Raw genomic sequence first — 27,569 nt, forward strand, 5'->3', positions numbered from 1 at the left:
CCCATCATCCCTAGCTAACAGGACCAGCGGTCAGGAATGATGGGAGTTGTAGTCCCAAAACATCTGGAGGGCCGAGTTTGCCTATGCCTAAGATAATCCATGCTTACTTTTACAGCTAGGTATTTGGATTATATGAGTGGTTTGCTGAACCCCAAACTGAAAATATAAGACCATCATTGTGGCATACGGGAGATAGTTACTGTATACCCAAAGTGGCTAAAACATGGACTATATGGAATTGGCCGAGATGACTGGCAGAATCCGAGACCTGGGAGAGGAGAGGGTTGAAGAAGACTAGAAGAAATTTAAGATTTATTTAAAAAAACATTGTAATTTGGTTGAATGTTAAGAAAGGATGCTAGATCATAAATAATTGTGCACCACTAAACTAGATGGAATTAAGATGACAAGTAAGCTGAGGAAAAATTATAAACCTATTGGAGAATTAACAGATTAGAGTTAAATGAATGTGACACAAGATTGTAAACAAGATGATAAATTGCAGGCAAGAATTGACAATGATGCAAATGGGAGCGGGAGATGTGAGGGAGTCCAAAGAAGTTACGAAAGTATGTTATGATATATGTTATACTGTTTTCTATCTTTGCATTTATGTTTAAAAACTTTAATAAAATATATATTTAAAAAAAAACCAAAGTGGCTAAAACAGCTGTCATATAAAATTCATGCCAACCCGAAAGCTGTAATAAAAACACAGACCTATTCAAGCACAAAAAAGCACAGTATGCTCCTCCTTTAAAGGAAGAAAGGGAAGCCATCGAATATAACCAAAGTGCAACATTCTACTGCGTTCTTTCCACTTTGATAGAAAGCAGAATTGAAAGGAGTAACAGAAATGTGAAAAATACTCTGTATGAGTCCTGAGATACAAACATCATGCAGCAAAGCACTGCAGCCTTGCTTTGAAATGGATGGAAGCAGTTGGCTTTCTGCCCTTTCAAACCACCTCAGTCAATTGGGTATCAACATAACCACACACAACTCATAATGCGTTATTACTTACAACTCTGCATATCCCCTTGGAAGTTTAGTGGATTTGTGGCCATCTTTAAATGCTGACAAGCAATAAAGTAGACTAAACCTCTGCATCCATCATAAAGCTTTACGGCCCTCTGCTGTTAACTGCTTCGCATGTACTTTATTTACCTCAGGCTTGAGCATGGCTAGCTCATTAAAGGTGTTCAGCTGCCTTGTGAGCTCTGCCATTTCAGTCATCAATTTTTCCATGCGAACATCAATTTCTGCCAGAACTTCTGTCGTGTGAGCAGTGGCCAGTGCTTCTTGGAGATCCACCAAGTGGAGAGCTCTGTGTTCCTCTTCACAAACCAGGCACCGTACTTTGTCAAACTCTTGCTGAATGCACAGCTTCATGGCACTCTGTGTCACCTGAAGTATAAGAGAATAATGGGCTTTTTAAAAGAGAATTTCTGACCATTTAATTTACTTCACTTTTAAGCAGGAATAGTATTACGATGTGGAATCATCCCAAACTCAGGGGGGAACCCTAAACAGATCCCTTCAAAAGCCTGGTAGAACAAATATGTTTTCATATGGTGATAGAATCCCATCACACCTCCTGGGAAAGGGTGCCACTATAGGGAAGGCCAAATCCCACATCACCACACTATAGTCACTGATGGCACAGCAAGACACCCCCCCCCCTGCCTTCAGGGCCTGTATTTGCTGATATAAGGTGTATTACTTTCTGAATCAGGGAAAATCAGAAGTGCCACTCAGGACTTTTCAGTGAAACAGTAGGTTGAAAAAAAACCTAGTTAAAACTCACTAGTTTTAAAATGGTATTAGAACTTGATTGGTAATGTTGAAGGATCAGGTGGGCACTAGTCTATGATTCTAAGCACGGGTAAACTGTGGGCCTCTCTTGTGGATATTATACATCCCAGATGCTCATTTAAACAAGTCATCCAAGGAACAACTTCTTGTGGGGCAGCACCCACACTTTGGAATATCCTCACCATGGAGATTACGATGCCACCAACAATTTGCTCTTTGAGGTGCCTCTTCAACCAAGCTTCTTCAAGTCCGGATTGCTGAACATTGTTTTTGCTTGTTTTTCAGATGAATATAAGGTATTCTTGTTGTTTTTAACTTGGTGCTTTGTTTTAATCTCTCTCTCTCTCTCTCTCTCGTACACTGCCACAATATCTTTGAATGATGGGCAGATTTTTTTTTGAAAAATAAATAAATAAATGAAAACGTGGGTGCAAAATTATTTGAATAAACAAGCAAACAAAGGACTTGTCTTTCTTCCAGAAACAGTGGGTAGTTTATAAATTCTTTGAATAAATAAATAGGCTGCTGCAGAATCATTTAAATAAACAACCCAAGGATTAATATTCTTCCAGGACTTTGCAGAGTAGCTGTTGGAGAGCTAAAATGTGTTCATGGTTAAAAAAAAGGTTAAGGGACCAGTCAAAGGCGACTATGGGGTTGCACCACTCATCTCAATTTCTGGCTGAGGGATCTGGCGTTTGTCCACAGACAGCTTTCCGGGTCATGTGGCCTGCATGACTAAACCGCTTCTGGCACAATGGAACATCGTGACAGAAGCCAGAGTGCACGGAAACACAGTTTATCTTCCTGCCACAGCAGTACCTATTTATCTACTTTCACTGGCATGCTTTCAAACTGCTAGGTTGGCAGGATCTGGGACAGAGCAACAGGAGCTCCCCCCATTGTGGGGATCTGAACCGTTGATCTTCTGATTGGCAAGCCCAAGAGGCTCAATGGTTTAGACCACAGCACCACCTGCGTTCCTAGTGTTCATGAGAGGGAAGGGGTTCAATGAGTCCATGCACTATTATCCAAACCCCTGGGACAAATACCTACCTTGCCCACTTCCGCAGCCATCATAGACTTAAACGGATTATCTGAAACTGGGGTGAAGAACCTTTGGCCATCCAGCCATTGTTTGACTACAAATCCCATCATCACTGACCACTGGGTCAGCAGGCTGGGACTTATGGGAGCTGGAGTCCCACAACAGCTGGAGGCTCAGAGGTTTCAAATCCCTGCTCTCAACAAAGAGAAGAATGGGAGTTCCCTGAAGGGTGAACTTCTGAAGTAGAGTCTGCCAAGCAAATCTCATCTCAATTCAAATCTGAATTAAGGCAGAATATGTTTTTAGAAACAGTAGAACATCAAGTATTATTTCTTAAATGAATCTTGTCTTAAATGAACAGTAAGGGGTTTTTAAGTACATCTTTAAATGTTGTGAAAATATTAAGTATTAGTATTACACAGTCCAAATTGTGTCTTAAATGAACAATAAAATTTTAAAATAAAATAAAAATTAAGGCAGAATATGGCTCATTATCACCTTGTAAAGGGTCTGGTTCAACGCAAGAACTTGTAAGTAATAAATAAATAAATGTTTAAAGAGACATCTCAAGATGAGAAAACGAGCCTTAAACCAGAAGACAGCAGCAATGCAGCCACTGTGCCAGCAGTCAATGTTAGCGCCTCCCCGAGAAATTTCTGCTAATCCTGAAGAATATCTGATTTCCTCCAAGCGAGAGCCACAAACTCACGCTTCTTAAATTGGATAGCTTATTTAAAGAATTAAGAAAATGTCCTAGATTTCTGAACAGTTGAGCTTCGCTCAAATTATCCTTTTTACACCCTCACTCCCAACTTCTATCTTGAGGAGGAGAAAAAACGTTTTGTCTTCTAGTAGTGCATGTACAAAAATACAGGTCATCTTTCCACAGGGTGAACCAAATGTTGTAATCTATTGACACATAAGACCTGAAGTTTCATGGCAGCAAGAGAGAGAAGAACTGCAACAGTGAAGGCAAGAAAGGCTGATTGCAGCTGTAATGGCACTTCGGCAATCTGCAGTGGGGCAAAGCTGGAGAATTTCTGGAAATTAAGTTCTTCCCACACCACACCTCTAATACTTTATGGAGGAATGAGATGCCTCATGGCTCATCTTTTTGATTCCTGTTATGTAGAAGTGAGAGAAATGGAACGTATAGACCCATTCTTAGAAGAAGTACAGTCATACCTCGGGTTACAGACGCTTTGGGTTGCGCGATTTTGGCTTGTGCACCGCACCGAACCCAGAAGTACCGGAACGGGTTACTTCCGGGTTTTGGCGCTTGCACACACGCAGTAGTGCCAAATCGCGACACGCACATGCGCAGATGTGGCGCTGCAGGTTGCGAACACTGTGGGTTCTGAACGTGCTTCCCGCATGGATCACGTTCGCAACCCGAGCATCCACTGTACAGATCTGACATACTTTCTGTGTAGGAAACACTGCAACACAATAAATCTTCACATAAAACACAGCATGAAATCCATGTGTACAGCTACAAATGACAACTGAGGCAGGGCAGCAAGACCTCTACTTAACAACAACAAAAAGTACATCCTGCATTACATGAAGGGAGATTCCAACTAAACATCAGGAAGAAATGTCCACCAGTAAGAGCTGTTTGACAGTGGAACAGACTCCCATGAAAGCTACTGGCCTCACCTTCCTTGGAGGTTTTTAAGCAGAGGTTGGATGACAATCTGTCATGTATGATCAAGTTGACATTCCTGCAGTGCAGGGGGTAGACCAGATGACCCTTGGGATTCCTTCCAACTCCACAATTCTATGATTCTACAATTCATTTTAGATAACCCCCCTGGGGTAGGGACCAGTCAAATCTGTTCTTTGTAAATAGATGGCACCATATTCACAGCAGCATAAAAATAAAAATGGGTGGTATGGCCTGGAAAGGTCTAATGAAATAAATGCAAGGCAAAGTTTTCTCCAATGTCACAGAATTTCAACCATAAACTAGGATAACTATACTTACTTCTTCCACCTTTTTTAAAAAGTGCAATACTCAGATGGCATGCTGCAGAATACTCAATCTCCCACATGTACAGATAAAATATTCAATTTCTAAACTAGTCAGAAAATGATACGAGTGGAGGTCGCAGGCACCGTCAAAAAGGTCTCATGGCACTTTCATAATCACATTCCTCACTGCATGTCCATTGGCCTAAAAAAAAGTGCCATACTATTGTGATTTAAAAGACTTAGCAAATGTAAAACCTGCACATCAGATGTTGCATCTTGAGGGTGGCTGAATGAGGTAAGATCAGCACGTGAGTGCAGAATGCACTACTACGTAAGGTAATTGTCTTCCAGCAATGACTTTTTGTACAACAAAATTGGAAAGCATTTAAACTGATAAATCCGCTTCACCACTTCAGGACTGTACCATTTCATGCTGTTGAATGCATAATATAGGACTGAGTAGCAAGTGTCCATTGGCTTCACCATAGCCTGCTCATCTGGAAGTATTTGTCAAAACCACTGCACATGAGGAACTCATAAGAAAGCAGCAACAACCCAATGCTTGTGCACTCTGATGCAAGTTCCACCAAATTTAATGGACTTACTCCCAGGTGAATACGTACAGAACTGCAGCCTTAACGGTGCACTTCACTAGGACAAGTAGGCTAGAAAACAAACACTCCCGGGGATGCTAGTAACAGGGAAGCTGAGTGTCTGTTTCCTGCACACCAGGAATACCTGCCAAAGAACAACCAGCCCCGTTTTAAGAATGTGTTAGAAGTGAAGGTTCTCCCACTGAACCAACCAAAAGATTCCCTCCAGTTCTATCCCAACGCCTGTATGACTCCCGCAGCCAAGTATGCGAATGCAAACTGGCTGCGAGTAACCTATAAAAACTGAAGCTGCAAATCACAGGTGGGCATTGTTTGAAACACAGGAGCAATTGTGCAGGCTGTGTGTGTGTGTGTGTGTGTGTGTGTGGACCCTGCAGAGCAACCACATTATTTTTGCAGCACTTTAATTGTAGGTGAGGGGGGGGGGGGAAAGCAACATAAAACAGTAATATTTTTTTTAAAAACCTACAGGTACTGGCAGAAGATGCCTTCTTTTGAAAAATGGCAATAGTTAGCACCGGATTTTTCCAGCGACTCTGGTGTCAGCAAGGAGCATAAGCCACATTCTCTATTAAATTAGCACCACTGAATGATGACGAAAAACAAGGCATTGTGCTGGAGTTGTCCTGGAAATTGCTCATGAGGCATTCTGGGGGAGATGCACAGGTCAAGGGTAGGAAGCAGCAAAAAGAGAATGCTGAAACAGCTCGCTTGCTTCAGACACATTCATCCTATTAGCCAGATATCCTGCCAGGTAAAAAGCCAGCCAGCATTTCAGCTTCTCAATGAGGCATTGAAGTGACGGTGCAATTTCAAGGACAGTTCTAAAACCACAAATCAAAGCAAAAGCATCGTTAGGGATACTCATGTGAATGTACCTTTATTTATTTACAACTGTTGAGAAGCGCTTTCTCAGAAACAGTCTAAAGCAGTTTACAGCATTTTTAAAAAGTCTACTAGTTGGAAGGGCTAAATCACTATTAAAAAAATGAAAGCAGTCCAACTTTTTTAAAACCCTAAAAGGGAGGCAGACTTCCTAACTTTTTCAGAAGGAGATTTCAGGGCATTGGGGCCATGATCATAAGGTTCCTGCTTCTTGCAGCCATTGTCCCCCAGAAGGACTGGCTAGAGAGCAGTGCCGGATGACTAGGCCATGACTGGCAGAAGGGCTCATACAAAAGGCAGCTGTGGGTTTTAAGCAATGATAAAAACAGCAACCCTCATTGATTTATGCTCAAAAGCAGAGTGGTAGCCAGTGCTGAACCATGGGAATAGGTGATGGTCCATTAGTACCAAAGCTTCCAGGTCATCTTTGAGCATACAGTGGTACCTCGGGTTAAGTACCGGTACTTAATTCGTTCCGGAGGTCCGTTCTTAACCTGAAACTGTTCTTAACCTGAAGCACCACTTTAGCTAATGGGGCCTCCTGCTGCCGCTGCGCCACCAGAGCATGATTTCTGTTCTCATCCTGAAGCAAAGTTCTTAACCTGAAGCACTATTTCTGGGTTAGCAGAGTCTGTAACCTGAAGTGTATGTAACCTGAAGCGTATGTAACCTAGATACCACTATACTGTCATATAGAACACATTGCAAAAACCAATCCTGAAAGTTACAGGAATATGGGTCAGTGTCTCTCCTATCTAAGAGAAGCCAGAATGGAAGCCAGAATGAAAAAAGTGTCAAGGAAAGATGGGGTTCTTCAATGTAAGATGGGGCTCTCTCAACTCACAATAAACCTATGGTTGTGAACCACCCTGAGAACTTGCTAATAGGGTACCCTATAAGTTCTGTTAATATTACCTGTTACATATCATTAACCCTCCTTTTACCTCCATAATGCTTAGCCTAAACCGCACCCCCACCCCACCTTGAGACATCCAAATTCTGTGAAACTGAAGCATCAAGTTGTAAACAAACAGCATGCTAATTCTGAAAGCCTACGCAACCCATTGCATATAAGGAGGAACCATTTTAAGCTTGCAAGCATTTAACTACCCCCAACCCACGCAGGTGGCACTGTGGGTAAAACCTCAGCGCCTAGGACTTGCCGATCGTCAGGTCGGCGGTTCGAATCCCCGCGGCGGGGTGCGCTCCCGTCGTTCGGTCCCAGCGCCTGCCAACCTAGCAGTTTGAAAGCACCCCAGGGTGCAAGTAGATAAATAGGGACCGCTTACTAGCGGGAAGGTAAACGGCGTTTCCGTGTGCTGCACTGGCTCGCCAGATGCAGCTTGTCACGCTGGCCATGTGACCCGGAAGTGTCTGCGGACAGCGCTGGCACCCGGCCACTAGAGTGAGATGAGCGCACAACCCCAGAGTCGGACATGACTGGCCCGTATGGGCAGGGGTACCTTTACCTTTAACCCACTCTTAAACATGAACTTGTGCCCAAGAAAATTGTCCCTACCCCCCACCCCGCAGTTTGTAACCCACTCTCCCTCCCAAAATACACTTGACCCTCCTTTTGTTTTAAAAGGCTCATTAAACCGTTCAAGGCAAAAGTGTGGGACAGACATGCACAAAATCAAGACTGAGTCCATATACCCAGGTTTTAAAGCAGCGCCAGGTGGTGATTCTTGCTACTTGATTCTTGCTACTATACAGATGGCTGCAATGTGTCCTTGGATAGCACAGCAGGTAGCTGGTGGGAAAGTGAAGGATGTTGGGGTGGGGAAAGAAGCTCAGCCAAGGAGCACAGGGGAAATGACTATTTTATGAATGATTCTTTGGAACAGTGATTTGCATTAACGGCTCTGAAGATAGGGTTTCCTTGATGCAGAGCGGTGCAGCCATCAATATATGTCACTCTCGCTCTCTCCACAAGACGTTCATTGAAACTTCGGTACAAAACACAGAGGGAAAACAGCAACAGGGTGGAAAGCGCACCACCACACTGGTCTCTTGAAACATAGCCAGGCCTCTGCTCCAATTAAAACTAGATTCTCCGCTCATGAATCAAGCCAATTCAAAGAATTTCAGATTAGTCATTCACCGGCCTCCTGGCCCGTCTGTTTATAAAGCAATTTTGTTCCATTAGGAGTGATGTTTCTGACAACTGCTCAGCAAGCTCATTAGTGCGCTGTGCATTTGCCTTTTGATGGTACTCATCAGCGGCATCCGGACAACTTGCAGAGATATGGATGTGGTTAACGTACTACAACGGATTCATCAAAAGGGTTCTTTGAAAAAAATAAAAATAAAGGTGCCACATCTGGGTATACAGAACTGCCAACAGCTCCAGAATGTGCCCACTTGTTCTGAAGGCTGGAACAGGTGCTGCCGTTTTCCAGTTCCGCTTTCAAAATAACTCAGCCCCCACGCATGAAGTCTCAGAGAACTAATTTTATTCAGTGAATATGTTCCCTTCATGCATGAGAAGGGCCTCCAGGTAACACTAAAGCTACATGAGGAATAGGCATCGTATTGCATTGCAGATGCTGTCACATCTGACTTCATGAACTATGCCACCCCACCAACAGCAACAGCTTTTTTGCATTTTCTGTAGCCACACCACAAGTCATCCAGAGAGAGGCAGTTTTGCTGCATGCTATATACAACCTAGAATCATAGAATCATAGAGTTGGAAGAGACCACAAGGGCCATCAAGTCCAACCCCCTGCCAAGCAGGAAACACCATCAGAGCACTCCTGACATATGGTTGTCAAGCCTCTGCTTAAAGACCTCCAAAGAAGGAGACTCCACCACACTCCTTGGCAGCAAATTCCACTGTCGAACAGCTCTTACTGTCAGGAAGTTCTTCCTAATGTTTAGGTGGAATCTTCTTTCTTGTAGTTTGGAACCATTGCTCCGTGTCCGCTTCTCTGGAGCAGCAGAAAACAACCTTTCTCCCTCCTCTATGTGACATCCTTTTATATATTTGAACATGGCTATCATATCACCCCTTAACCTCCTCTTCTCCAGGCTAAACATGCCCAGCTCCCTTAGCCGTTCCTCATAAGGCATGGTTTCCAGGCCTTTGACCATTTTGGTTGCCCTCCTCTGGACACGTTCCAGTTTGTCAGTGTCCCTCTTGAACTGTGGTGCCCAGAACTGGACACAGTACTCCAGGTGAGGTCTGAGCAGAGCAGAATACAGTGGCACTATTACTTCCCTTGATCTAGATGCTATACTCCTATTGATGCAGCCCAGAATTGCATTGGCTTTTTTAGCTGCCGCGTCACACTGTTGGCTCATGTCAAGTTTGTGGTCCACCAAGACTCCTAGATCCTTTTCACATGTACTGCTCTCAAGCCAGGTGTCACCCATCTTGTATTTGTGCCTCTCGTTTTTTTTTTTGCCCAAGTGCAATACTTTACATTTCTCCCTGTTAAAATTCATCTTGTTTGTTTTGGCCCAGTTCTCTAATCTGTCAAGGTCATTTTCAAGTGTGATCCTGTCCTCTGGGGTGTTAGCCACCCCTCCCAGTTTGGTGTCATCTGCAAATTTGATCAGGATGCCCTTGAGTCCATTATCCAAGTCGTTGATAAAGATGTTGAATAAGACCGGGCCCAAGACAGAACCCTGTGGCACCCCACTAGTCACTCTTCTCCAGGATGAAGAGGAACCATTGATGAGCACCCTTTGGGTTCGGTCAGTCAGCCAGTTACAAATCCACTGAGTGGTAGCATAGTCAAGTCCGCATTTTACCAGCTTCTTTACAAGAATATCATGGGGCACCTTGTCAAATGCCTTGCTGAAATCAAGGTAGGCTACATCCACTGCGTTCCCTTCATCTACCAGGCTTGTAATTCTGTCAAAAAACGAGATCAGGTTAGTCTGACATGACTTATTTTTCAGAAATCCATGCTGACTATTGGTGATCACAGTATTCCTTTCTAGGTGCTCACAGACTGTTTGCTTAATGATCTGCTCCAGAATCTTCCCTGGTATTGATGTCAGACTGACTGGACGGTAATTATTTGGGTCCTCTCTTTCCCCCTTTTTGAAAATAGGGACAACATTTGCCCTCCTCCAGTCTGCCGGGACTTTGCCTGTTCTCCAGGAATTCTCAAAGATGACTGCCAGTGGTTCTGAGATCACATCTGCCAGTTCTTTTAATACTCTTGGATGCAGTTCATCTGGCCCTGGAGACTTGAATACATCTAAACTAGCCAAGTATTCTTGTACTATCTCCTTAGTTATTCTGGGCTGTCTTTCCTCTGCTGAATCATTTGCTCCAAATTCTTCAGGTCGGGCATTGTTTTCTTTATCGGAGAAGACTGAGGCAAAGAAGGCATTGAGGATTTCAACCCTTTCTGTGTCCCCTGTTTGCATTTCACCATCTTCTCCTCTGAGTGACCCCACTGTTTCTTTGTTCTTCCTTTTGCTACAAACATACCCAGGTATGTTTGCTACAAACATACCCAGGTATGTTTGCTACGAACATACCCAGGTATGTTTGCTACGAACATACCTAAACCAAGGGAAACTGCTCTAGGATCTACACAGAATGCTTAGATTTAAAATTGAGACCAATTCAACAAAAAAAAGTATTTCGGGTATACTGGACTATACAAAGTCTCTACAATAAAGCATTGTTTAAAGCAACTAAATGCTGGAGGTGTAATGCTGTGAATGTCTCACTGAGGAATCCTTTTTGGTTTGAAGTTGATGTCCATATTAATACTGTATTGCTGAAACCTCTGATATATGTGGATGTTTTAAATTACATATATACCAGTGGCATGGGGACTTACAACAGGAAAACCCTATGGTCGCTAAGAGACATACTTCAAGCCTGTAAGGATAAATACTCAGCATCTATTATGTAATGGTGTGAAGACTTTAATGCCCTTGCTCCATCTGAACATTATTCTATAAACACCTACTTTGTTTGGATAACATTCAGGCATTTGAGTGGCATATATCCATCTGTACGTGTAAATTAATATGGATGTATTGATGTTTATTGTATTGTGAATGTTAAGGGACTATTTTGTTTTTGTTTTCCCCTTTTGTTTTCTCTTTCCTGCCCTCTTTCTTTAATAAATTTACAATTTTAAAAAATCATATTTTTTTAAAAAAAGAGGAAATGAAATTTTGCAGAATAAAGTTAGCATATACTGTGTGTTGCCAGAACGTTGACCCTCCTCATTCTACTAAGCTTCTTTATGACAAGAGGTGGGGAACTTTCAATCCATGGGATTAATTAGCCGCACTCGGCTAATTAATGTTTCCTAATTAATGTGTTTCAAGCCCAGCCATGGCCACCTGTTTTATACCTGATCCCATATATATGACATCAGGTGCAGGGCAAGTAAATATACAGCTCCCCGCAGGCCCTGCCAGTTAATGGTGCCTGCAAAGTCTTGTGTCTGCATGGTTTGCTTTGCAAGTAGAAGAAAACAGGTCACATGCATCAGTGTAATGTCAGGTAACTGACAGCTGGCTGGTCTCACCCATCAAAGGTGGCCCTCAGGGGGAACTAAGGATATGGCTCTCTGGCACAATCCAATTCTCTGCCGCTGCTTTACATCAAAACACAAGCAAGAAACTTATCTGTACATCACTCATAATATGTGAACAGTTATGACTTCTTCATATAGAAACATGTCTATGTCCTCTTTGTTTTCATAAACATTTTGGCAAACTGTATTCTCATAAACATAATGCATGTAGGAACACTCCCAAGAAACCAGGTCCCAAGGGGATTTGTAAAACACCTGTTGATATGAATGCATCTTTTCTCAAAACTTAAGGGAAGATTAGGGAGGCAGGTACGCTAGCATGATTTAAAGTATAAACTCTCTCTTGGCCTTAGGTTTTCATAAGCATTGTGCCAACTGCTTGCTAACATTTCCCCTTATCTACTAAACACCAACTGATACCAACTCCCTAGAGAGAGCTGTAGCATAGCTGCATTTATTTTCAAATCATGGCATTTATTTATTTTTTGGAAGTCGCCCCTATTTAGCTTTCAGCATCTGACAAGGTCGTGGAGATGGCAGTGCCATGAATATCCATAAGGTTAAGGCATTTGGGGTGAGATGGTTTGGGGGGTGGGGAGAAAATCTGCTTTCCAATTCATGGGAGAACAGCCTATGCCAATATTACCAGTGGCATTTTCTCTGTGCCAAGTCCGCTACAGATCAATGGAATGTGTATGCACATGGAGAACCAATTGTGCTGGGAAGACTGCAAATTGAATTACTCGACTGCTCTGCTCTTTGCTGCCGAGAGAGCTCTCCTGTCTATTACCTTTACTTTTGCTGCATACATGTGCATGTGCATACAAACACAGAGAGGGGGGGTGTTGCTCTGTGGCAAGTGGATCAGTGTGTTATGTCACGAGTAAAAAAAAAAATGAGTTTCATTATTAAATCATTCTGGGTCTCTTCCTCTTCCCCCGAGCCTCTAGCTTAAGACACTTTCCTCAATGCAAATAAGGCATTTCAGTGCAATCTGAAGTGTGGGGACAATTGGAAGAATAAAGGTTCTGTCATAAGCAGCTCTCGGTTGCTTTATCTCCATTATCATTGCAAAGTCCTGTGAGTAGGTACCAAGGGCACTTAAATTAAATGTCAAATACAATCTAGCACTGGAAACAAAAAGTGGCGTTGCTCAAGGGGAAAGAGCCTGACAGCTTTGCTCTGCTTGTCAAAAGTGGCATTTGCTTCATAATTATCCGTTTGCACAAATGAATCACCATTTGGCAGCGAATATTGCCGAAGACTTGAAATAGCACGGAATGAATAAGAATTGTTTTTTTAAAAAAAAAAATGAGTAAGAAAAAGCAATTTCGCCTGAAAAAAATTTCTTGATGGTGTTTAGCTCAAGGTTTCATCACTAAGAATAAAGAAGATAATGGTTCAACACCTTCTCTCCTCAAAAAATAGTAACTGGGTGAGGCGATCTGGCTATATACTCATCATGGTAGCTAAAACAGGGCAGGTATCATGGGTGATGGAGACAGAGTCTGCAAGAAAAACTTTTCTATATAGATATTCATGTATTCATGGCAGCATATTCAGGGATCAAAATATTTCAAGCTTACAGGAAAAGGCACATAAACCATTTGCAAACTAGCCAGCAGATGTTAAGACAAATTAGTTACAGGAATAGGGTTGGCCCTGAAAATACATGTCTCAAGTGTCAAAGGCCAGGTTAACACCAAAAGCTGTAAAGTGAAGGTTCCAACTACCATATTTTTTTTTTCAGGTGAGACAACTAGAACCTCATACAGCATTCCAAATGTAGTCACACCATAGATTTGTGTAATGGCATTATGATACTAAAACATTTATTTTCAAATTCTTTTCTAATGATCCCTAGCATGGAATTTGCCTTTTACACAGCTGCCACACAATGGGTTGTCATCTTCATAGGGATATCGCCATGACCCCAAGGTCTCAGTCCTGTTCAGTTGCTGCTAGTTCAGTTCCCATGAGTGTACATGTGAAATTAAGATTTTTGCCTCCAAAGGATCACTTTGAACTTGCTTGCATTGCACCATATTTACCATTTTACCACCCATTCACTCTGTATGGTCCCTTTAGAATTCTTTTTTTTCTTTTAACAACCGTAAATAATTTTGTATCATCAGCAAACTTGGCCACCTTGCCTTTCACTCCTAACTCTAAATCATTTATGAACAAGTTAAAAATCATAGGTTCCAATATCAATCCTTGGGGTGTTGTAAGCCAAAAATAGTTTATCTCCTGAGTTTATGCCAATAAAAAGGGACGTGGGTGGCGATGTGGTCTAAACCACTGAGCCTCTTGGGCTTGCCGATCAGAAGGTCGGCAGTTCGAATCCCCGTGATGGGATGAGCTCTCGTTGTTCAGTCCCAGCTCCTGCTAACCTAGCAGTTCAAAAGCACATCAAACTGCAAGTAGATGAATAGTTTACCAATGGAAAGGTAAACGGCATTTTCGTGCGCTGCTCTGGTTTCACCAGAAGCGGCTTAGTCATGCTGGCCCCATGACCAGGAAACTAACTGTGGACAAATGCCAGCTTCCTTGGCCAGTAAAGCGAGATGAGCGCCGCAACCCCAGAGTCGTCCGCAACTGGACTTAACTGTCAGGGCTCCTTTACCTTTTTTTATGGCAATAAAACTCAGAAATGTGAGGAGTTAGGAGTCCATTGTTGTTTATTGCAAAGCAATAGGTTATAGTCGGATCGTTCTGCAAAACTGCAAGCCCGCCCAGTGGTCCAGGCAGTGGTATTTATAAAATTTCAAACAAAGCATTTCAATTTTCACCAATCATATACATCATTACCTCATTTCATGTTTAATACACATGTGCAATAAGCACTCGCAATTTATGCTCATTAAGTTCTGATTCCCACCATGTTCTGTTACATTGTATTAGTGTGCATGTTGGGAACCTGTGTTACCTGTAGCCATTTGCACCATGTACCAACTTAACGTTCTAGCTTTGAGCTGTATCTTTGTGATTCACATATTATCTATTTCTGCCCCAATGGGGGGCAGCAACTTGCAAAATAATCAGTTTCATAAAGTGGCAGGCTACCATAACTTCTCTATTTGAAGCACACTCAAGGATTTACAGGGGTACACAGTATCACATTTATTGTGGCCCTTTGGGCCACTACCACACGGGGAACACCATTTTCTACATCCCTCCATTGTGAGAACTATCCATGTATTCCTACCCTCTGCTTCCTGTTACTTAACCAGTTCCTGATTTACAAGAGGGCCTTGTCTCTTATTTCATTTACTCAGGAGTCTTTGGTGAGGTACCTTGACAAAGGTTTTTTGAAAACTGAAGTGACATTATGTCAGCTCAGTCACCACATCTGTATGCTTTTTATACTCTCAAGTCATTCTAATAGTTTAGAGAGACAGGACTTATCCTTTCAGAAGCCATGTTGGTTCTGCTTCAGCAAGGTTTGTTCTTCAACGTGCTTGGTTATTTTATCTTTAACAATACTTTCCACCAGGACAGATGGTAACTGCCTGGAATTTTGAGGAGCCATTTTTCCCCCCAAAATCGGTGTTATATTGACTACTTTCCAGTCCTCAGGTGTGGAGGATGATCTTAGGGAGAAGTTACATATTTTTGTTAGAAGATGAAGAATTTTACATATGGGTTATTTGAGAACTCTTAGGTGAATAGCACCCTGACCTGGCAATTCACCAGCTTTTATTTTGTCTATTAGGCCTAGAACTTCGCCTTTCATCACAATTATTTGCCTCAGTTCTTTAGACTCCATTCCTGAAAAAGTTAGCTCAAGGAACAGAGATTTTATTGCATTTCTTGATTGTTGCTATTATTGCACACTGCCTTGGGATCTATTTTGATGAAGGGTAGTTTAGACATCATTAAAAAAATAAATGAATAAAATAAATGTCACAGAGCTAAATCCAATACAATTTTGAGATTAAAACATAGGACACATACAGCATCTTCGCAAGTGGCATTATTTTCTTATTTATTTAACTCACATCAATTCTAGAAGCTTAAAACTGACTTAAGATTCTCACGGTTCTTAAATCTCAGGAGCAAAACTCAATTTTATACATGGAAGTCTGATGGGTAAAAACCACAAGGCATACTTCAATTGAAAACAGGATGTTTTCATGAAGTCAGAAATAGATGTTCCAGAAAATTAGGAAGGATTATATGAAGGAGGAAGTGGTAGTAGAGCACACTCACACACACCCCTTCTCATCAACTTGTTCAGAAACTGCTTTTTTCCAGAGCAAGACCATTGGAATTGAGTTACATGGGTTTAAGGACTGAACTAGATATATCACACTCTCTCCAGATAGTACAATAAGAATCCTTGCTTATGTCTCCAACTAGTTTCATTCAAGATTTTCAGGATCTTAGAACTTTTAATTAAAAAACAAAAAGGGCTATTTAAGAGCTGGCAACTATGAAGGAGATGCTGTTTCAGATGCAGCTGCTGGAATGCATCCAGGTCCCTTATATAGAGAAAGGCAGCTAGATTTTTTACTAGACAAAGCCATAAATCTTCACCCACCCTTTGCACAACCATAATGCTAAAAATAACTACAGTGCCTGTGGGACATCAGCATTTGGATTAATCAAGTCCTGTGATGCTAGCGGGAAATTTGCTACAGGAACAACAGCACTGGAGGATTTTCGGAGCCAGATTGTACAAGTCAAGGATGAGGCAGCATCCAGAGATTGAAGCAGCTTGTTTCTTTCTTAAATAGCTCTTCCAAGACAATTAAAGCCAGCAGAAAAGGAGACAATTTCACGCAAACACATAATAGCCAATTAGATGTGTGCAAGAAAGGAACAGAACGGGGTGGACTGTTAAGATCTGAACATAGTTAACGCCTTGGAGTTATAATCTCATTTACTTATACAGAATGCTGGATATTCAGAGTTCCATGTTGAACAGAAAAGCTATCTATAAGAGACAGAGCTTCTTAAACACTGTAAGAGTGCCCTCTTTAAGCACATAAAGGGGGCATTCTGGTCTGAGCCTTCCCAAACATCAACACAAGTTGCAGTGCTTGTATTTTTCATCATGCATCTTTTACATTTCCCATGACTTAGGTCCAGGAGGTGGCTAACTTATAGCATTCCAGACACTACTGGACTACCACTCTCATCATTCCTGACTACTGGCCATGTTGACTACAGATGAAGGGATCTGTGACCTCGCAAATGTTGTTGACCACCTTTAAGGAGTCAAAGCAGAAACATTTTTTGAGAGCTCGGTGGATAACAGCTCAACTTATTTCTGGCTCAGACCCCCCCCCCCCAATTTTTTTAACAAGGGTCAATGCTGAAGCTTCCAACTCCAAATGCATTCTGGGAATAAAAAAAGGAAGCCTAAGCCACGGTCAACTGTTTATACATCATGGGGGGGGGCATTTGACATGCTTTTGTGCACTCTTGGCAGAGTCAGTGATGGTTATGAAACACTACCACAAACAAAAAATGGCATCATGTTGCTTGCATGAAGTGCTTTTTTTCTGGGGGGACGCACATGCCTAAACATTTTGTGAATCTAAGTTTGGCCACACTGAGGGGCAGTATTTCTATATGAGTAGGAAAATGAGAGTACCCCTAAACATTTCTTAGAAAAAAAGCACTGCTTGTGTGATACAGATTTCATAAATAAACTTGAGAGGGTTTCTTCTTCTACAACTGTCCTTTCTTCTTTGTTAATATTCCTCAAATATCACCTATTTTATTTAGTATTTTATTCTCTATTCCAACCTTCAGCCTAAGTACAGCATGTGTAAACACCAAATTTGAAACAGCAGTTATAGGAAAAAGAAAGCAATAATCTATTATCACAAGATACAATGGTCAATCGCACCAACTTCAGCAGCTGGGGCGGGGGCAGGTTTTCAAATAGTACGTATGTTGGCACCAACCTAACCTCCCAAGGGATTTTTTTCCACAACCTGGGTGATATTATTGAGAAAGCCCTTTGACGGGTAACACCAGTTCCCCAGGCATCACTAAATATACCTGTCTTAATGAAATTAATCTCTTAACAGAAGTATTACAGTCATGGATTAACTGCCTTGCTTTTTACTGATGAATCAAGTAACATTTAATCAGTTGGCAGGCCTAAATCACAATACCAACCCCTCCCCCCGTACAGCAACTTGTATTTATTAATTTTGTACAGATGGCCAACCTAGTTCAAGAGTGTGACCCATAAATCTTGCACTACACTCTACGATACTGTATTACACAATTACCGTTCTCTTGACCCTGATGACAGCACTTCTCACTTTGACTTCGAAAGCAGAGTGAAGAGCCCACTTCATAATATTGGAAGGGTGCAGACTACGGAAACCACACAGCTCCCATGTTGGCACTCAAAAAGTCCCCCTTTGGAAGAACACTGAGCACAAAGCAGGTGCTTAAAAACTCAGATTGGAGGATAGTTTTGGAGGTACATACTCTGCACTTGACAGCTGACAAAAAGAGTAAACAATTCACTCTCTGAAGCGGGTTAAAGAATTGCAGAACACCAATGCATAGATTCAGAACTAGATAAATATTAATCTACTTTGTTATAAAACATAATAAACATGCTACCTTGTAAGCCAGCGTGGGGAATCTCTGGCCCTAGTGCATGTGTGCATGCAGAAACATCAGACTTTTGTGTGTAACCTATGGTAGAGAGGTTAAAGCCACATCCATTGCTCTGCCCACTTTTGCCCTGGGCCCCACTCTGCCTTGGGTCTCGCTTACAACTGGTATGCAGACCCCTGGATACTTCCCATATGGGGACACAACTCTCAAGAATTCACCACCCTGTTGGAGGCAATCAGCAACGGCTTAAGAACCAAGGCAGATATAGGCTCAGACTGCACACATTAGACCATGGTTTCTTGAACAAACCATGCTTAAGCCAAATGATGTTAAGCAGACCATCAAAGAAACTATGGTTTGCTTCATTACAGTGGATGCTCGGGTTGCGAACGTGATCCATGCAGGAGGCACGTTTGCAATCCGCAGTGTTCACAACCTGCAGCGCCACGTCTGCGCACGTGCGGGTCATGATTCGGCACTTCTGCGCATGCGCAAAGTACAATTTAGCGCTTCTGTGCATGTGCAAGCACTGAAACCCATTCTGGTACTTTCGGGTTCGGCGTGGTGTGCAACCCAAAAACGTGCAACCTGAAGAGTCTGTAACCCGAGGTATGACTGTATATAGATTTGCTTCTACCACACCTACTTCCCACCATCAGCTGTCTCTGTGCCTGATTACCCTTAAGCATCACCCAATAGTCACTGGTGCCTTCTATTCCCACCAGAAAAAACATCCACACTTCTTTGCAGCCTATCGTTTAACCCTTTTCTTCCACTTCTTCACTCTACAATCACTTTCTATTTTTCATTCCCCAAACCACCATCACAATTTTTGAAGTAGCCCTATTTTCTCCCCTGTACGTTTACTTGAAAAGCTGCTCACATTTAAAGGAGGCACATTCCCCAAAATTGTTCATTTGCCAACCAAACCAACCAAGCACCCAGCAGCGGAAATGTCTGCAAAAGCAACAGCTCAAAGAAATTCCTTTTAAGTTTTCAGTTCCAGAGCATTATGCAGCTATGAATCAAAGAAGGGTGTGGCAGATTTGGGGTGGAGGGCCCTGTTATCAAGCTGTTAGCAGTGATGTCAGCTTCAAGAAGAGCACCAGTGAGCTGCTGAGCATTGAGAGCAGCATAGCTTTCCAGTTGCTCTCGTCCAGCATTTCTGTTGCTTGATGGACAATTTGGGTGGTGATGAAACAAATCATAGATATAAACTACTGTTAAAAGAGGAGCCATGTTCATACATAACTTCAAGCTATAGATGTCAGTAAGGCAACAATGAACCATGACTTATTTTCACAAACCATGATGAGCGAACAACAGATAAGCCCCCTGTGCTAAGCTATGTTTTATTAGCATGACATGCTAACCAGGTCAAAGGGGTGCTAAGGTCCGAAAAAGGCCATCAGTCCACCCCTGCTGCCAATGCAATGCATCCGCTAATAAGTAAGTAGCCACACAGTCCCTACATCAAAATCTCTAACGAAGAAGAGTTCACCAAACATTCTGCATCATCAAGATGTTATCCCTAACATTTAGTCAAAATCCTCTTTCTTGTAATTTGGACATGCTGGTTTTGAGCCTACTCTCTGGAAAAAGACAGCCCTTCAAATATTTGAATATGACTCTCATATCATATTATTCTACTGACTGAAATTTTCAACCAACAGGTATCCAACTTTCTGTTTGTAGCTAGATGGGGCTAAAAACCATAAGCCAGTGCGTAGGCAGCTCCAGGGTATGGAAGGGTGAACAGAAGAGTACATCCACCTGGCAGCTGTTGCTGTTTAATTTGTAGTTTTAAATTTTCTGTATTGGTTTGCATGCCTCATGTTATTTTAAGTTGTACTTTTTGTCCCTTACTCCTTTGCGAGCTGCTTTAGGAACATAAATCGATGTTGAAGGTGCAGGATATAAATTATGTAAAAGGGGGGGGGAGATCATTGGTTTATTTCAGTGGTGGCCCCGAAAGCCTCATTGCTTTCCATGACCTGTTATTTGCCCAGAGCAAATAATCTGGGTTTTTTGCCCCCAGGTGTGCTTTTCATTAAAGTAAAACAAAATGCGCTCTCACATTCAATACATAAACATATAAACATTTGGTCCAGAGGGCACTCGATTATGTCTATGTGGACTACTGTACAAGAAAGCCAACAGCCTCATCAACTCATTGAAGTGAACATCTTTGGTACCCTAATACAGTGTTTACTGTTTTGGTGCACAATCACTCCTCCCCCCAGCAGGCTGGTTGATAATTCTGCACTCCAAAAGTAGATAGGCCCCTAAGGAAATGAAACCAGTATACCTCAGTAGACCAAGAGTTGGGCCTGGAATTAAGGATCTGGGCTCAAAGCCTCCCTTAGCCATTCAGTTTGGTGGGTGACCTTAGGCCAATTATTGTTTGACAGTGGAACGGTTTCCCTCGGGAGGTTGTGGTCTCTCTCTCTCTCTCCTTGGAGATTTTTAAGCAGAGGTTGGATGGCCATCTGTCATGGATGCTTTAGTTGAGATTCCAGCATTGCAGGGAGTTGGACTAGATGACCCTCAAGATCCCTTCCAACTCTTATGATTCTGTGATCATACCTCAGCGCGACATTGATTTTCAACTGGTGGGCCTAGACCCACTACTGATTTGCAGCCTAATGTGGGTAACAAAAGCAATGCTATCACAACGAAAATATATGGGTTTTAAACGCTAATCAGCTGGTCCCCAAATCTGTGTTTGGGTTAAAGGTAGGCACTGGGTCTGAAAAGGTGTCCTAAGTTACAATAGGCTTGAGCTGCAAATGCTATGCAAATCTTCTTGGAGGAAGGGCTGTATGCGGATGAGATAAATAAATAATATAAAAAATCATAACCATAATTATATGCTGTTTAGGGAAGACAATTACGGATTGTGGATTTCAAGCCATAAAATGAAAGCGGGCGGGCAAGAGAGAGAAAGAGACTACTTATCTCTAGGCACATACGAAGCTGGCAAAAAAAAAATTGACTGACAGGCTTAATTAGATCTTAATGTAATGTGCAGATAGTCGTTAGCAAGCATTTTTCTCAAGGAGAATGAAAAGACAAAAAAAAAAAGGCAGCAGGCACTTTATTAACTTACTTTGGGGTCTGCGCACTTGAACTTTAACCTTTCCACCATATCTAGCATGGCCATCTTCAAGTCCACATGTTCTCTGTTCTGAAAGACAAAGAGGGCAACGGTCATGAGACTCTTTTCAACTCTACAAACGCAACAAGGATTTCCACAAGACAGCTTGCAAGGGGAAAAGGAGGGGGAGCACCAATCTTTCAGCACTTTCTATTAGCTAAGTTGCTCTGAGCCCCTGAATACATTCACTCATTCTTCTGGGACCGAGGTTAAGCAAGCAGAGGTCTCCACGAAGAAGAAATGTCTCTGCCAAGAGCACTGGGAAAACTATTGGAATGAAAATTAAATGCAATTGCACAGGCCAAATCATTCATTGCTTGTGTCACATGGCTCAGCTTCAAGCAGGCTCAAATCCTGTTAGATGCTCAGCATTTTTCACCTCTCACCGAAGTCAAGAAGGCAGCCATCTGCAAGGGGTGACTCAGTACCCTTCAGCGTAAAGGCCGTGCTGAGAATATGCTAGGCAATGGTGACCTGGCTCCATGTTTCATTTATTTTCTGTAATTGGTATTGACCGCCCGATAATTTAATCCTGCACTTCCGTGCTTCCAATTGTAAGACGGAGCAGACGGAAAGAACTAATTAAGGAAGTAATCAAGAGTTCACACTTCAAGAAAGGCACAAAGCACAAAGCACTTGTAGAATCCCGGGAATATTTGTTACTTTTGCTTGAACTATCCTCTCTCCAAAACTAAATTGCAGCTCATAGCTAAGGGATGGGGAAGGCCCCAGTGGTGAAACAAGCAATTCAGAGAGGCACACTTGGACTATTTAGTATTTTTCTGTCCTTCCTAACATGACTTATGGTTTAGATTGCCTTTTTCTGATTGCCTGAAAAGAGATTTTGAATTTTATCCTCAGTATTTGTCAACCAAAACTTAAAGATCCAGCATTAGCTCCTGAAAGATATTTTGGACTTTTCAGTGTCTATCTAAACCAATGTTTTATCATGATGGAACAAGATTAGGGTTGCCTCCCCTCGTTTCCTCTTCACCCCTCCAATACAGCTGAGGAGCTGTTCAGAAGCTTTCACTTCCATTTTCGATTAGTCACACCCTGCCGCATTGTCTGACTCTGGTAAGCTGCAGTTAGTTTTAACGCTGGTTTGTTGAAACAAGCCAGCTTCAAACCACGACTTACAAAGCTGGCTTGTTTCCACTAAGCACAGTTAGATCAATCAGAGTTTAGGGTTTGGGCCTAACAGTAAACCAAGGGTGAGGAAGCTCTTCAAGCCTAAGGGCTGCTTTCCCTCATATGCAACATTCTGGAGACAATGTGCTAGTGGCTGAGAGGCAAAAGTGGGCAGGGCTTGAAGCAAAATAGACTGGAGCAATGGATGTGACTCTTAACTTTGTGCAGAAGGTTACACTCCAGCCAGCATCTGAATTTAGCCAGGTGCAAGGTGCATTTTGCACCTATTGGCCCCCTGAGACCAAGTGAAGTTGCCAGGGCGCCAGGGTGGCACCTGATGGCTCCACCATCTGGAGGTGCATTCCTGGGGGGCATTTAATCTTTCACACACTAATATATCCCATCCTGAAGAATTCTATCTGTTATCTTTTATCTGCCCAATCATAATGAATTATAGGAACCAAAAGGTTGTATTGAAAAATATGATTTTCGAGCTATCTGGCCCCAAAATGACAACTAGATATTCTATTTGGGGACTGTAACCCTGGTTTAAGGAGCCATTCGGCACCTAGCTTATAGATCTGAGTTTCCATGCTATGATTAAATGGGCACAAGATGTTGGACATAACATAATGATGGCTGACTGGGAACAGTTATGGACCACAGGTATGAAATTTACAGCATATAATGCTCTAAGAGAGAATTTAATGAAAATGATTTACAGGTGGTACATGACACCAGTCAAGCTTGCAAAAATTTACCATTTACCCGGAAATAAATGTTGGAAATGTAATGAGACTGAAGGTACATTCTTTCACCTTTGGTGGACATGCCCAAGGATTAAGACATTCTGGGAGATGATTTATAATGAATTGAAAAAGGTATTTAAATATACCTTTCTGAAGAAACCAGAGGCCTTTCTCCTGGGCATGGTCGGCCAATTGGTGCCAAAGAAGGACAGAACTTTCTTTATGTATGCAACAACAGCAGCAAGAATACTCATTGCAAAGTATTGGAAGACACAAGATTTACCCACCCGGGAAGAATGGCAGATGAAGTTGATGGACTATATGGAATTGGCAGAAATGACTGACAGAATCCGAGACCAGGGAGAAGAGTTGGTGGAAGAAGATTGGAAAAAATTTAAAGATTATTTACAGAAATATTGTAAAATTAATGAGCTATAGAAAAATGGTGGAATGAAGTTATATGGCTTTGGCAGAAATGTTATAAGGAACTAGGTACAGATAGATTGTTAATGTATTAAAGGGGAAAAATAAGGTTAGACTATGTTAAGGTTAATTACAGGACAGAAAACAGATGAAGATGGAAAGGAATTGCTGAAACAGTTAATTGAAGTGGAATACAAAAAGGGAGGCGTGAGGAAGTCAATGAAACAAGTGAATGAAAGTTAAGATTGAAAATATTGGAAGTGTTTTTAATTGTTTTTGTTTTGTTTTGTTAATTTAATGTTTCATGTAGTGTTTTTGTTTTTGTTTTTGTATTTTATTATATTGTCATGTTTAATTCTTTTTCTTTCTTTTTGTAATCTTTAAACTCTTAATAAATATTACTTAAAAAAAAATATAGATATGAGTTTCTAACACTGACTCCAGCCACACAAAAGCCAGAGGTTCTGCACACACAAACACACACACCCTTATCTTCCATCCAGGCAAACAAGAGGTGTTATCACAGTCCAAGGGCACTTCCAGCCAGGCAAAAGCACTCTCGAAGAGTGTGGACGAGTGCTGGTAAAGGGTTGTGGTTTCAAAAGAGTCTCAAAGGCTAGACAGAGAGGCCTGGAGGACCACATTCAGACTTGTAGGCCTGAGGTCCCCACCCCTGCATTAGGCTGCTGTTAACCAAAATCAGAAGCAAAAGCTTTTGAACTCCTCATCAGTTACACCAGGGGGGTAAAGGGGAGCATGCAGACATTCAAGAGGATAGGCTTGTTCCATTCAAGAGAAACCATGGTTTGTGATGTCCAAACACAGTAAGAATAGGACACTTTTGCAAACTGTTATTTTGGTGCCTAGATAGTCACCAGTTTTGAATTCTGGCAGCTTTCCAATTTGACTACATCACGGTAAGCACTTCATCCAAGACAAACGGTCACCAAAACAATGATCTATTTTTACTGGGCAGCTCCCAATGAAACACACTTTCTGTAGTTATACACAATTTGCATATACTTCCTCAGCATTTTCCAACAACAATGAAGGCAATCACTCCCACATCCATGTCCCCTGAAGGCTTCGAAAAACTAGCTGCCTGTGACTGTGAGGCAATACTTAAATATTCTCCTATGTATGGCTAACTCATGAATCGTAGCCAGTAAAAATGAAATCAGCTCCATATGTCCAACATTTGGAAAGATCCAAGTCTAAACATTTGGTTGTGCAGGCTTACATGTTCAGGTGTTTTAGAAAAATTAAATTCAGTAATCTTACATCATTTCTGGCCCAAAAGAGCACCTTGGAAAGAAAGATTGTACAAACCAAAACCAATTGTAAGGATTAAATGAGAGCTGCTCTAGGATATAGTCTAGGTGCATGTGCCAAGTCATTCTTGGTTCAAAACCTACCTTAGTCATGGTAGCCTGAGGCTAATAAATATTTTCTTAATAGGCTCCTCATCTGCCATACCAGAACAATATTGACTTGGCTTACAGGGTTTTATAAGGGTTACTGAAATAATGTCTGTGAAACACTTCAAACATTGCCTCCCTTCCACAGCAAGGAATAAGGAGGAGGCGGAGGAGGAGGAGGAGGAGGAGGAGGAGAAACAAAGTTAATGAAATAAGAAGTTCAAACTTGCAAGGGAACTTGATTGTGATGACCTCAGTATTACACAAGAGAAACTTCATTAGCTCAGTCAGTAGAGCATTAGACTCTTAATCTCAAAATTGTGAGTTTGATCACTTTGTTGGGGAAAAGATTACTGCATTTCAGGGAGTTAGACTAGATGCCTCTTGTGGTCCCTTCCAATTCTATGATTATTTTCTACCTTAACCAACCCTTTATTTGCTTAACACTGAATCTGCTTGCATAATCAGGAGGGAAATTCAAGATTGAGCTATACTAAGAGTGAGGACTATGGCAATGTCACATGACCATATGAGCATACAACATATATATCCAGATTAGGCAGAGTTATATGTCAGTAGGTTTTCCATGTGTCTGCAAATATAAGAAACTCTTGTCTAAATAACATGCAAAACTTGTCCCCAGCCAGCCTTGAGGAACTAATGTTCCACTTCCAGTTTATTATTGTCTGAACATCACAACTTATTGCATACAGAACTCAGACATGATACTCTCATACTTGTGGAAGGTAGCCCATGTCTTCTAAATGTTGCATGATAAGCACCTCTTAAGAGGCAGCAGAACAGAAATAAGATGGTGGAATGAGCTGTGACACTTCAGACTACAGGTAGAGAATCACAATTTTTTAAAAAAATGTTCCTATGTGTAAAATAACTCCCAAATAGAAATCAATACAGCGCAGAGAACTGAGTTGAAACACAGAAAAATTCTTCTTGATAGTTTACTACATAAAAGCATATGTCTTACCAACCCACTGATGAATTAAAAATCATCATCATCATAATCTCCCTACATACAATGATAAGTACATTTCATTCCACTACTTCTTTCCAATTTACGCACAAAGTGTCTCTCCAGGAGCCAATTTATAGAGAAGAAGCAAAAGGGCATTTCTTGTGAAAATTTCCAATGCATGCCTTGTCACATTTAAATCCACTTCCTACACACAGTAGCCTATTTTCATATAACATCATCGTATCAGTGGCCTAAGCCATAGATCACTGGTGTGACCATGAATGAGGTGGAAAACAGCCAAACTAACTTTGCATTACAAGCAAGCCAGCACTCATGGCTTGCTCCTCTTCAAGCAAACACAAGAAAATTTGTTTGTGGTAACCCATAGTTTGTGTGGAACTGTGGCTTACTCTTATGTGTACAAAGAGGGCCACTGCCAATGCACAAATTGTTACTTGCAGCATGACAGTGAGAAGTGCAATGCAATTGCCCACATGGTCAACTACAAAGTCCTCCTCTTATTTATCAGCCACAAAGGGTGCTGAGGAATGGTTTGCATATTACTTTCCCCTTCAGTTTCCACATAAGGAAAAGGAGAAGAAATGGGCAAAGCTGCAAAGCTTTGAAAAAATGATCGCAGGAGACCTTCCTTAAACACCAGACTGGCAATGCTTCTTAAAACTTGTTCATCAGTTTTGTGTGTTATACAAGTATCAGTCCGACCAATCCTCTAGATGCCCACTTTTTCCACAGTCTTCCTGAATATCTTGAGGGAAATGAAACATTTCATCCAGAAGTAAACAAAAGTTGTTGTTGTTGTTTTAAAAAATGAACTGTAAGGCACAGTATTCTGTAGGCACACAGTAAATATGCTGGAAGTTAAAATAAGTCCCACATCCCCCACCCCTATCTATATGCACTGAGTCCTTTTAAAAGCATACAAAGAACAAGAGGAGTCTGTTTCTCACTGGAAGTTGCAAGCCTGCAGAATACCTCCTCCTCCCCGAAATCTATTTTGGCAGCTGGAAAAGTTAACACCATCATTGAAACACCTCCTACAGTTCTGTGAACAGCTACTTTTTTCTAGGGATCGCCCAAAAACAAACTGCTTATGTTTGAGAGAAAGCCTAAAATTAGACGTATCAGCTGTTCTTTGGTTTGCATGGGATATTCTGTAGCAGCAGACTATGGCAATGTTGGCCTCTCAGTCTCCGTTTCCTGCCTGCACAAGAGGAAATAGACACATTCAGCAAGAGAATGGGTAGCCCTGAA

The 27,569-nt window shown here is 41.7% G+C and overlaps 1 protein-coding gene across 2 annotated transcripts in view; it reads right to left on the reverse strand.

Annotated features, from left to right (window-relative positions):
• Positions 1 to 27,569, reverse strand: part of TRIM44 (tripartite motif containing 44) — an 83,765-nt gene that overhangs the window by 53,412 nt on the left and 2,784 nt on the right. For both annotated transcript variants that reach the window (XM_081836207.1, XM_081836208.1), the window contains exons 2-3: positions 21,556 to 21,633; positions 1,168 to 1,407 (exon numbers count right to left, since the gene is read on the reverse strand). In XM_081836207.1, coding sequence (XP_081692333.1) covers positions 1,168 to 1,407; positions 21,556 to 21,633 — 318 coding nt within the window. The remainder of the gene's footprint in view (positions 1 to 1,167; positions 1,408 to 21,555; positions 21,634 to 27,569) is intronic.

This window comes from Podarcis erhardii (genome assembly GCF_964252035.2).
Source record: "Podarcis erhardii genome assembly, chromosome: 1".
NCBI classification, from domain to species: Eukaryota; Metazoa; Chordata; class Lepidosauria; order Squamata; family Lacertidae; genus Podarcis; species Podarcis erhardii.